This window comes from Xenopus laevis, chromosome 8L (assembly GCF_017654675.1).
Source record: "Xenopus laevis strain J_2021 chromosome 8L, Xenopus_laevis_v10.1, whole genome shotgun sequence".
Classification (NCBI taxonomy): domain Eukaryota; kingdom Metazoa; phylum Chordata; class Amphibia; order Anura; family Pipidae; genus Xenopus; species Xenopus laevis.
Window position 1 is genome coordinate 101,940,995 of NC_054385.1, and position 13,358 is coordinate 101,954,352.

The 13,358-nt window shown below is 40.5% G+C and overlaps 1 protein-coding gene across 1 annotated transcript in view; it reads right to left on the reverse strand.

Annotated features, from left to right (window-relative positions):
- The window catches only part of dcaf5.L (DDB1 and CUL4 associated factor 5 L homeolog), a 33,633-nt gene extending 21,022 nt beyond the window's left edge, over nucleotides 1-12,611 (reverse strand). Inside the window, 2 exon segments of the mRNA NM_001097123.1 lie at nucleotides 33-176; nucleotides 12,336-12,611. Of these exon segments, the coding sequence (NP_001090592.1) occupies nucleotides 33-176; nucleotides 12,336-12,543 (352 nt within the window). The 5' untranslated portion in view covers nucleotides 12,544-12,611.
- Nucleotides 12,612-13,358: the final 747 nt, after the last annotated feature.

Genomic DNA, 13,358 nt, shown 5'->3' on the forward strand with positions numbered 1-13,358 from the left:
CAAGTATAATGCTGACTGTGTCAGTGACTCACCTCCAGAAAATACCCTGGTATTGCAGCTGTTGAAAGCCAGGCAAAATATATTAGAGTGGTGCTCTCCTTTCAGTTGGAGGGGTTTCGCTTTGGAATGGATGGCTTCCTCCATGTGCCACAGCAACACACGGCGGTCATCTCCACCTGCAGACAGATCAAATAAAGAGTAAAAAAAACTGAATCGGACTAATTTTCTTCTAAAAACAACACACCATTATGAAAATAACAGATACAAGTAAATCAAATGTAGTTTTTTTTTTTCTTCTGCTAAAATGACCCACTAAATCAGGGGAAGTTCTCAATGTTGTACTTTCCAAGAAAAACACTAGGAATATTTTAATATTGGCTCAGGGTTAATAAATAAGCTTGACGGAGCCATATACAATCTGGCAGGATCTCTACACACTCACAGCAATCACCTGCTGTCTAAAAAAGCAACAATAAAGAGCTCTAGGATGGTCTCTAGACTGTAAGCTCACATGGAGAGCACCTGCAGATCTCTAGTCTGGAATGATGCAAGTCCCATCCTTTGTAAAATGTTTTGTTTCTTTCTAGAGTCCTGTTTGTTTGTCCCAGCACATTGCACATGTCAAAATCATTTTCTCAGCCCATTTGTCATACTCTTGGCACTTTTCACTGTTTATAACTTACTGGAACTCCCTCCACGTGTCACCATGTCTTTCCCCTGGAAAACTTATTAAAACATAAACCTTATCCTGTGGTAAGACAAGAACCTTTACTTGCCATTTTATACATCATTAGCAGAGGTAAACAGAGCCACTAAAGCCCATGGCTGCTGAGATTAAGCACAACATCATAACAGGTTGCAAGGTTTAGAGATTGTATCAAACTCTGGAATCTGACTGTGCTTAAGGCCAAATGAGTCAATTAAGTTTGGAGACCTTTCAAGAAATTAACATTAAAGTATCAACTGGAAGGGTGCCCAATGGTACATGCCATATTTTATAGGGTTTTTTAAATCTTATGTAAAATTAAGAAAATAAACAATAATTGTGTGTTTAATTGTTAAATACTTTTTTTTTCACTTTTCACTTAAAAACAACAAAAGCACCCATCTTGATCAGGAGCACCTACACTGATGAACAGAACTATATAGGGACCACACAGAACCATTACCATGTATGGGATATTAAAGGAACAGCAACACCAAAAAGTTGAAGTGTTTTAAAGTAATGAAAATATAATGTAGCGTTGCTCTGCACTGGTAAAAATGATGTTTGCTTCAGAAACACTACTATAGTTCATATAAACAAGCTGCTGTGTAGCAATGGTGGAAATTTACAAAATGCTATATGGCACAGGATAGTGGATAACATATAGCACCATTATGTTCTACAGAGCATATCTGCTGTGTAACCCGATTCTTTTCTCCTTTGAATGGCTGCCCCCATTGCCAGGGCCGGAACTAGGTGTAGGCAGAGTAGGCACGTGCCTAGGCGCAGAGGTGGAGGGGCGCCAGGCACGTACTTACTCCTACCCCTAGTCCGGTCCCTTCTCTGCCGACCGCCCACCTGTGGGAGTACGTGAACGAATGCGTCGATTTGCGCATGCGCAGAAGCGTCTATGCACTGAAGCGTCTTTTCGCGCATGCGCAGAAGCGCGCAACTGGCCGGCGCAGCAGCCGGGCAGGCTGCCTAGGGCGCCTGCCCGGCTTGGCCCGGCTCTGCCCATTGCTACACAGCAGCTTTTTTTTTTTTTTTTTTAAACAAAAGTAGTATTTCTGAAGCAAACACAGCAGTTTTACCAGCACAATGCATTATATTTGTATTACATTGAAATACTTTTCAAATGTTTTGATGTTACTGTTCCTTTAAGCTGGTCTGGTAACATCTACTTACCCCCCCCCCCCGACCCGATTTCCTGCCATTTAAAGGTAAAGATTTTTTGGTGCCTGCGTATTAATTTCCAGATTTCTTCCAGCTGTAGATTCCAGGAGTTTGTGTCACACTCCGAAACTAATCAAGAGTCATTTTAGATGGAATAAACAGCTTCAAAGGCAGTGGTTTCAAACTGCAAGTGCTTTCTTTATTTAGCAGTGTAGAACACTACATGTTTCGGGTCAGAGCCCTTTTTCAAGTGCCCTGCCATTTAGTTACTATGGTGTGGATGTCATCATTCTGCAAGGGGTTTGTATGTTCTTCCACAGTCTGTGTTTACTCCAAACTAAGGGGATCATTTACTAAATTTGGGTTTTTTTCTACGATACTCAAAAAAATAGTTTTCTCATTTATTAAAAAAAGCTCTAAAAATTTTAAATTTATTAGAGGAAAACTATACCCCCCGAACAAGGAGGTCTCTATAAAAACGTTCCCGTTCGCACTTTTCTTATTCGTATTTTTTACACTTTAAGGGGATCATTTACTAAATTGGATATAGATTTTTTTTTCTACGATTCTCTAAAAAATGTGGTTATCATTTATTAAAAAAAATCTCTGAAAATTTGAAATTTATTAAAGGGGACCCGTCACCCAAAAAAATTATTCAAAATCCTATTTTATCAGATTAGTCAAGGAAAATGAACTTTAATTACACTATATAAATTATTTGAATCTTGTTTCCTTCAGTCTGGGATTTCAAAATTATAGTAAGCAGGCAGGAGCCATTTTGTGGACACTGTTATTAAGACAAGTCTTGCATCATCTCAGAATATTGTTTGTGCACCAGAATGGGGGACCCGATGTCTATTCCCATGCCCTGGCTACACAATTAAACGGTAAAGAGAAGTGGGGGAATGTGTGGGGAGCAGTGACATCTAAGAAGTGCTGAATGGAAAGTGAAAGTAATTGTCTGCCCCGCCTCTATGCCACGGGCATAGAGGAGGGGCTTACAATATTTGATTGACAGCTGAGATTTTTAAATGAGCTTACAACAGCTATGAATGCTTAAATAAAAAATAGAAATTGGATTTCATGTTTAATTTGAAAAGGACTTTTATTATACAGATTTGTGTGTCTCGGTGACAGGCCCACTTTAAGTGTAAAAACCATAAAAACCAGTAATACAAAACTTCGCCAGGTGAAAGTTGTCAAGGTCCTATAGAAGTCAATGGGAGCTGCGTTGATCCTACCAGATCGCTCTAAATCAATTCAGACTTTTAAAGGCTTACATGGGGTTTTTTTTTTGGTAGGAATGGTTGGAAAAACGAATACAAAATTTTTGTAGTGCAGATTTCAGCATAATTTTCCCGTTCGCACTTTTCTTACTCTGATTCTTTAATAAATCTCATGACATTCGTAGTTTTAGAGTTTCTGAGTCTGGTCATGGTTTCAAAAACCAAGAAAATTAGACTGTTAAATAGACCTCTAAAACATAAAGGCAGGTTAACTGGCTGACCATAGTGTGAATGTGATAGGAACCTTAGACTCTAAGCTCCACTGGAGCAGGGACTAATGTGAATGCTGTATACCGGTAATCTCTGTGAAAATGTGTTGATACTATATAAATACAAACCAGGAAGCAAATAAATAAAAAAAGAATTAAACATCAATGATTAATCACAGTTGCATGCCTCTTTAAAGTAAGAGAATGCAAATAAATTAAGAAGGAAAAGGGAGAAATGGGGAAAGTGTAGAAGAATGGGAGGTAAGCACATGACATGCACATGGTTCATTGTCAATGTTCTGCCAATGGCATCTGTTATTGCCAATGTGACCCATTGAGCCACATTTATCAAAGGTTAAATTCTGAATTCATGTTAGTTTTTAAAAACTCCCCATAACTCCTATAAATTAGAAATTCAATCAATCTAAATTTATTAATAGAATCAATTTTTTTTAAACCCTGATGGATGGAATCGACTCTAATTGAATTCAATTCAGATTTTAAAAACTTGAGAAAATAAACTGTCAGGAAGGCTACAAACAACTCCATTCGGCAGGATTTAGGTGGGGAATAACCAAAATTGAGTTCCAGAGGGCCAGAGTATGATAAATCTCGAAAATCTAATTTAAAAAAACAAAAAAAACTCAAATTGAATTTGAATAAGTTATTCTGAACAGAGCTTTCCTATAGCGAGTTAAAATTGTACTTCATATTACAGAAAAGACCATGCCCTAATCACATAATAATGAAGTACAGGTACAAGACCGGTTATCCAGAATGCTCAGGAACTGGGGTTTTCCCGAATAACAGATTTTTCTGTATTCTGGATCTTCCGTACTTTAAAGTGATACTGACACTAAAATACTACTTTTTAAAATATGAATGTACATTAAAAGTTATCTATAGGTCATGTTGATCGTGTTTTGCGAAGAGGTTTGTTTTTGTAAGTTACTGTTAGCTGAAGTTCCATTTATTATTATTTGCGGTTTTTGAGTTATTTAGCTTTTTATTCAGCAGCATTCCAGTTTGCAATTACAGCAATCGGGTTGCTAGGGTCTGAATTACCCTAGCAACCATGCATTGATTTAAATAAGATACTGGACTGGAATATGAATAGGAGAGGCCTGAAGAGATGAGCATACCTGTATAGCCATCCAAACATAGTTTGGTAATACAGGTATGGGATCCGTTATCCGGAAACCTGTTATCCATAAAGCTCCGAATTACGGAAAGGCCATCTCCCATAGACTTCATTGTATCAGAATAATTAAAAATTTTAACAAGGATTTCCTTCTTCTCTGTAATAATAAAACAGTACCTTGTACTTGATCCAAACTAAGATATAATTAATCCTTATTGGAGTCAACGCCTGCTGGGTTTATTTAAAGTTTAAATTATTTTCTAGTAGGCTTAAGGTATGGTGATCCAAATTATGGAAAGATACCCTATCCAGGAAATCCCCAGGTCCCGAGCATCTACTAGAAAATCATGTAACCATTAAATAAGCCCAATAGGCTGGTTTTGCTTCCAATAAAGAATAACATCTTAGTTTGGATCAAGTACAAGGTACATTTTTATTATTGCAGAGAAAAAGAAAATAGTTTTTAAAAATGTGGACTATTTGAATAAAATTGAGTCTATGGGAGATGGCCATACTGTAATTCGGAGCTTTCTAGATAAGTGGGTTTCTGGATAAGAGTTTACATACCCGTCACTATACACAGCAAATGAATGTAAATTAAATCCACTTTAGAGGCTCCTGGTTAAAGGAAGCAGCACAGCAAGCTTTTGATAAAACACTAATTTAAAAAACAACAAAAAAAAAACACAATCTAGTTATTTTCTTGTCCTTTTTAACTTGTGATTTATGGGGTTTTTTTTTTTTGCAAAACTGTGCCTACTTTCTGTCACTTCAAAATATTTCATCTGTTTATATGTTTAATGCAGAGATATTTCAGGAACTCATGGACTGGATACATCTGGATTTGACTGAAGCCTTCTGGCATACTGGGTTGTTGTTGGTCAGGTGTGGATTAGTGAATAAAATAGGTCACTTAGAGGAAAACTTTTACATTAGGGCTTGTACTGATGGGGGTACCCTTTTATGTGTTCAACCGCAGGGAAGCACAGAATTATGTTGTTTTTTTTAAATATAGTAATATAAATTCTCTTATAAATCAATTTAATATTTAAATACTATTTTTCATGGAACAGAAAGCCAACAGTGATATTATGGATGTAGATCATAATGGGACAACATCACTAAAAGTAGACCCCACGTTAGTAAAGTATGGGCACGCCTGGTCTAAAATATCCAGGTTCTCATTCTAAAATACCATGGCCTAGGATAGAACACTCCCTAACAAGTTCTAAATTATCTCTGGAAGAAACATGTTTTTTTTTTTATGGACAAGCAGCTGCACACAAGCCTAACATCTCGAAGTGCAAGGGTAAGCATCGAGCAGGGTGGTGTAAAGGTCCATGGGACTTGAGAAGTAGAAAGTGAAGTGATGAATTGCCCTACACCATCTGGCGAAGTTTAAGTTTGGCTGATGGCAGGGGAATGCTACTTACAGGAACTTACAGAACTGACAGTAAAATTTGGTGGAGGAGGCATAATGGTAAGAGGCTGTTTTACATAGTTTTGGCTAAGGCCCCAGGTCCCAGTGGAGCAAACCTTAAAGGAGTTGTTCACCTTTAAATTTAGTATGGTTTAGAGAGTGATAATCTGAGATAATTTGCAACTGGTTTGCATTTTTTATTATTTGTGGTTTTTGAGTTATTTAGCTTTTTATTCAGCAGCTCTCCAGTTTGCAATTTAAGCAGTCTGGTTTTTAGAGTTCAAATTAACCTAGCAACCATGCATTGATTTGAATAAGAGACTGGAATATGAATAGGAGAGGCCTACACAGAAATGTGAGTAATAAAGAGTAGCAATAATAATACATTTGTAGCCTTACAGAGCATTTGTTTTCAGATGGGGTCGGTGACCCCCATTTGAAAGCTGGAAAGAGTCACAAGAAGGCAAATAATTTAAAAACTGTAAAAATAAATAACCAATTGAAAAGTTGCTTAGAACTAGCCATTCGATAACATACTAAAAGTTCACTTAAAGGTAAACCACCCCTATAACACATTACAATTCCATATAATCCTAATAATTCCAAACATCCTACTTTGTGTGAAGGCACTTTCAGCATGATAATGATAATTGTACACAGCAAGCTCTGTACAGAATGGGTTTACCAAGACAGGAGTGGACAAACTCAAATGGCCTGCACAAAGCCCTGACTTCAACCCAGCAGGGCTGGGCCAGCAGGGCACTGGGAGACACAGTTGTGGCTAGAGGTGGGGAGGAGCAGACCTACGTGTTGGGGGGGGTGTGGCTGGGGGAGGAGCGACAATGTGGGGTGGTGGGCCTCGAGGTGGCATCCCCAGTGGGACCTGCACACCTCACATTGTCCAACATCAGTGCCAAACCTCAAAAATGCTTTTGTGGCTAAATGGAAGAAAATCCCACCAACAAGTTTCCAACAGAAAGAGGAAAAAGAAGAGAGTGTTATAACAGGGAGGGCCAACATACTTTTGGTTTTGAAATGAGATGTTGGGAGAGGGAGGTATCCAGATGCTTTTGGTCTAGGTAACATATTGTATGAAAAGCGATCTGAACCAGAGTTGGACGCAAGATCACCATAGAGAGGGTGCCTATAAATCTGAGCATGAGCAGGGGTGAAAAAGGCAGAAGCATTGTAGTTTGCTATATAAAAGGACCAATGTGTGACATTCTGGATGACTTCTCCAAGCATTTCCTATTCCACGGTAATGTAATTGTATTTTGACAAGATGCTTTAATGTGTTAGATGTTACTGCATAGAACCATCTGTAGGGCATTCTTTCATCAGACATAAGAAACATCACACAAAATGCTGCAGCATCATAGAGAATTAATGGTGGGTAAGCAGTGTGCATGTGATAGATAGATAGATAGATAGATAGATAGATAGATAGATAGATAGATAGATCCAACAATACAAGCCTAATCTACAGTGCCTATAAATGGAATTAGAAATATATATGTTTTATTGTCATAGAACAATGAATAACAGTGGATTTTGTTTTTCTGACGCTGATCAACAAGTGGAAATATATCTCTGCAACATTATATAAATTAATTACAATGATTAATTACAATTACAATGCTACATGGCGTTAAGTGTGATGACCAAAAAAAAAAAAAAACTATAGTGACATGTTATTTGCCACTCTAGAATAAAGTGAATGCAAAATGAAATTAATTTTATTTCCATGTACAAGGGGATAAACACTGTATTTGCATGCATACTCATGGGTATCCAAGTATGAGCATTTCAAATGCATATTTGTGTGAATCTTTTAACAGATTCTGAAAAGCCATAATATATATATGTGATTATATATATATATATATATATATATATATATATATATATATATATATATATATATATATATATATATATATATATATATATATATATATATATATATATATATATATATATATATATATATAGGGCCTAGCATAATGCAGTTTTTAGCTTGCTCCTTTGGGATGTCTGACCTATTAACTGAAGCAGCGAACACATGACGGCCGACAGTTTGAAGAGTGTTAGTCTGACAGTCCCTGTGTTATATACTAGAAAATGACACAGCTATCCTATATACTAACCGAAGGCCTATCTATGTCCCGAGTGGAGGGGAGGCAGATGCGCACGCAACTTCGGTTAGGATCTATGAGATGCGCGCGCAACTTCAGCCGAAAGACATAGATGCGGCCTTCGATTAGCAGATGTGCTGGAAGGTTAGGATCAGAACAGGTTAGGATCGGGGAGGCAGATGCGCTGGAAGGTTAGGATCTAGGGAGGCAGATGCGCTCACCGTCTCCTTCTGCCTCCCGCCGCCTCTTCTTTCCTGCTCACTCAGGCGGCGACCGCTGGAAGGTTAGGATCTAGGGAGGCAGATGCGCTCACCGTCACACTAGGGGAACCGGTTGCGTACCTGCACGAAAGTCTGTATAAGCGTCGGCCATCTTGCTACTCCTCTGCGACTTTGTCATCCGCCCACTGCCAAATCCGCCCACTAAAGTCTGTATAAGCGTCGGCCATCTTGCTACTCCTCTGCGAGTTTGTCATCCGCCCACTAAAGTCTGTATAAGCATCGGCCATCTTGCTACTCCTTTGCAAGTTTGTCTAATGGCGGCGCTAGCGTCACTCTAGGAGGGGAACCGGTTGCGTACCTGCACGAAAGTCTGTATAAGCGTCGGCCATCTTGCTACTCCTCTGCGACTTTGTCATCCGCCCACTGCCAAATCCGCCCACTAAAGTCTGTATAAGCGTCGGCCATCTTGCTACTCCTCTGCGAGTTTGTCATCCGCCCACTAAAGTCTGTATAAGCGTCGGCCATCTTGCTACTCCTTTGCAAGTTTGTCTAATGGCGGCGCTAGCGTCACTCTAGGAGGGGAACCGGTTGCGTACCTGCGTGGGTGGCCATTTTTAGCAAAACGGGCTATATTATCTCCAAAAAATATTGATGTTGACATGATAAACAACCAAGTGATTGCATTACTTCCTGGACAAAGCTGTGTCTTTCTGAGTACTGACTGTATTGATTCTGAAGACGAAAGTGAGAAACTTAACTTCCCATTAGAATATTTAAACACTATCAACAATGCTGGATTACCACAACACAATCTTATACTCAAAGTAGGAACAATAGTCATGCTGTTAAGAAACCTTAAGGGTAGGGGCACACGGCGTGATTTCGCCGCGATTCTGCGCTAAGCGAGTTGTCGCTGCGTTTTTTAAGCCGAAATAGCTTTGCTAACTTTGGCGCTGGCGTCAATGCAAATCGCGGCGAAATCGCTGCGCTAATTCACACGCGGCGATTCGTTTTCTATTGTCGTCCGAAGTTGCCTCGCTGAGCGTTTCCGGGCGACAGTAGAAAAAGAATCGCCGCGTGTGAATTAGCGCAGCGATTTCGCCGCGATTTGCATTGACGCCAGCGCCAAAGTTAGCAAAGCTATTTCGGCTTAAAAAACGCAGCGACAACTCGCCCAGCGCAGAATCGCGGCGAAATCGCGCCGTGTGCCCCTACCCTAACACTAAGCAAGGTTTATGTAACGGTACACGGTTGGTTGTGAAGAGCATGAGACAAAATGTTATCAAGGCAGAAGTGCTTACAGGATCCCATAGCGGTGATACTGTTTTGATTCCCAGAATTGACCTTACCAGTTCTGACCAGGAATTACCTTTTAAACTTAAACGACGACAATTCCCCATTAAGGCTGCATTTGCCATGACAATCAACAAATCACAAGGACAAACATTGGATAAAGTCGGCATTTACCTATCTAAGCCTGTGTTTGGTCATGGTCAACTTTATGTTGCATTTTCAAGAGTGCAGCGTTCATCTGATGTTAAAGTCAAGATTTTAAGTACAGCTCACCAGGGAGAACTCATTCAAGGACAGGAGAACATTTTCACAAAAAATGTTGTTTATAAAGAAATTTTTCAGTAACACTTTACTACCAATAAACTCAAAATTTAAGAATTCTAATAGCAGATAGGTAATAACAAGCAATAGGCACAGATTCACTCTACATCCCCACAAATTAGCGTCGCCAGTTGCTGCCTGGGGATGCCGAGTGAATCAGCACCCATCGCATTTTGCTGCCTCACTGTTGTTACCATTCTTTCATTAACGATTCTTTAGAGAATCGGGGGTTTACTGGTATCTATCTAATTAGAGTTAAGGTGTTAAAGGGTTTGTTCACCTACCAACACTATTTTCAGTTTAGTTGGTTTCAGATAGTTCACCAGAAATAGACTTTTTCCAATTACTTTCTATTTTCTATAAGTGACCGTTCTAATATTGAAGTGTAAATCTAAATTTTCACCTTTTTAAAGCAGCTCTGAGTGTGTGTGTGGGGGGGGGGGGTCGCCGACTCTCTAAACTGTTCTAAATCGATACATTTAGTTGACACATTTCTTATCTTTAGCCCCGCTGAGGAGAATCCCTGGGTTTCATTAAAGGCAGCTGTTAGAATTGATACTCTAATTACTAATGCTGCTGAGAAATGTATCAACTATATGTTGCAAATTTGTAACAGTTTAGAGTCTGGGTCTGAATTACTGAGCTCTCAGACAGGAACATTCAACTTTAAACTTAGATTTTGGAAAAACAGTAAAAAAATATATAATGGAAAGCACTGGGAAAAAAAATCTTTATTTCTGGAGAACAATCTGGAAACAACTCTAACTGAAAAAGTGTTTGGAAAGTGAACAACCCCTTTAAGGGTCGGACGCTGCGTCTGCATCCGACAGTCGTGTCGCGTGGGATCAACGCTGCAATTCTATTTCTTATTTTTGTCACATGCGCATCGGATCGCGACAAAATCGCTCGTGGAGTCCTACCCTAAGGCTAGGAATATAAATTGTGTGCGTGTTAAATCTATTATTAAACCAGGGGTGTCTCTCCCACCTGTAATGGATAATGGATATCTGATGGAGAGCCCTAAGAAGTTCTACTAAGATGATGTACCTAAACTAACGGATACACAGGCCCTAGGGCGGCAGAATTTTAGGGGGCAGCATGCTGCCCAACCACACCCACATTGGTTCAGAAACACTGGGGATACACAGGAGATGCAATCGTTTTTTAAATTTCCTATGTGCCAATCCCCATTGCTCTGGTCCTGATGATGAAAATTTGAGTGAATAAAAGGTAATAGAATGGCCAATTCTAAGTAACTTTTCAATTGGTCTTTATTATTATTTTTTTTATATAGTTTTTATAGTTATTTGCCTTTTTCTTCTGACTCGTCGCAGCTTTCTAATGGGCGTCGCTGACCCCCACCTAAAAAGCAAATACTCTGTAAGGCTTCAAATGTATTGTTATTGCTCCTTTTTAATTACAAATTTTTCTATCCAGGCCCTCTCCTATTCATATTCCAGTCTCTTATTCAAACCAATGCATGGTTGCTAGGGTAATATGGACCCTAGCAGCCAGATTACTGAAACGGCAAACTGGAGACCTGATGAATAAAAAGCTAGATAAAAGGTGGCTATACACCGGCAGATAAAAGATGCAGATATCGGTCCTTTAGACCGTTTCGGCAGTTTATATACCCATGTGTGGGGGCTCCCGATGGGTCCTCCCGATCGATATCAGGCTAAAAATCGGGCCGATATCGATTGGTCAAGTTTGATTCTTCGTATGATCCAGGACCGCATCTGCTAGTTGATGCGGTCCTGCAACCCGTCGGAGCTCATTTGTTGCATACGATTGGCCGCAGGGCTGAACGTTCAGATTCGGGTTAATTGGGTTAAGATTTGCTCGTTTGGCAACCTTGGAGTGGCGGAACTACTGGGGGAGCAGGGGGTGCGATTGGGCAAGGGCCCACACCCCCTCAGGGCCCCCATGCAGCTCGTGCACGGCCGATTTCGGCGCAGATAATCTTGTACGGAGGGGGCGGGGGGCTGCACGGCCAGCTCCCCTCCAGTTACGTTTCTGCGATCTTGCCAAACGAGCAGATTTTATGGCCACCTTAACTCAAAGGCCTTAAATAATAAAAAATGAAACCAATTGCAAATTGTCTTATAATATCCCTCTCTACGTCATACTAGAAGTTAATCTAAAGGTGAACAAATACAACCTAGGCTCTATAGCTTAAACTACATCTCCCACAATTCCTTGACAGTGTTGGCTAGTGGAAGTTGTAGTTGGACGACTGCTAAAGGCTGAATATTGTGCAGACTCGTGTGTCAGTGACACCATCTTGTCTTACTACACACACAATCTTACAGTTCAAGATGGGTTTATAAGTGGGGTGCGCCCCTCAGAGTGTGTGAGGATACAGAGGGGGGATTATATTAGGCGTAAAGAGGTGCCTTGACGTTGACATTTTCTAGCAGGGTGACTTGCCTGACACCAGCATGTGCCCCCCGTTGTTAGAGAACTCGATGGCATTGACACAGCCGTAGTGGCCGAGCAGGTCCTTCTTGTACAGGTTCCTACAGGCCTGCAGCCTCCTTCTCTGGAAGTCTTCCTTCAGGAGGGGGTCTCCGTGTAGCCCCCTCTGTGACAGGAAACCCACCGCCGACCTCATGCCGCAGCCCGTTCCTTTCCTCATGGCGGCGCCAACCGGTCCGGTTCCGGGATTGCTTGTTGACGAGTCAGATCACACAGACATAGCAGGAGACCGAGCTGTTTAGCCTCAACTTGCGGGGCTGAAACGGACTCCTCCTCCTCCTCCCTCAGCTGATCCACCGCTTCCTCCCCACCATTCTGTCCCCAGGACTCAAACTGAGGCACAAGCCTGGACTAGCGCTGTCGGATTCTCGGCCTCTCATGGGGAGGGGGCTAAACGGCTACTCCAACCAAACGAGCTTCTAGTGGGGCCCTAAGTGCAGTGTTTGTAGGAGGAGTTTGGGACAAGCTCAGTATGGCACCTGTAGCCATGGCCTTTCACTTGCTTCCTATTGACACAGCTTTGTATTCACCAGACCAAATGTTTGTAAAAGTGGCAAACTGCAGAGACACTGTTCTAAAAATACTCTGAGAGAAAAACTGTAATACACGATGTATATACTATACCCAGAGGCCTTCTTAATAATACTTTCACCCATTGGTGTGTGTGATTTAATACGATGCTATTTTTCATCACATTTTTTGTCTTTCAGAAAAGTGTTGTGTTTTTTTTAGTTAAAAGTAGTGTTCAAGTCTAAATAAATCCACAAAAAAAAAAATCACGTTTTTGCTCCCCACAACGACAACGAGAAAACAATAATACAATGGAAAAAAATTTGAACATCAAGGCCAAGGCCAGACGTGGCGTTTTTACGTTGCTTTTCTAAAAAAGAACAGCCAGGCGTAAATACGCATAAACTGCACTACCACTGACACTAATGGAAAACGCACTATGGCAATTCACACAGGGCGCTTGCA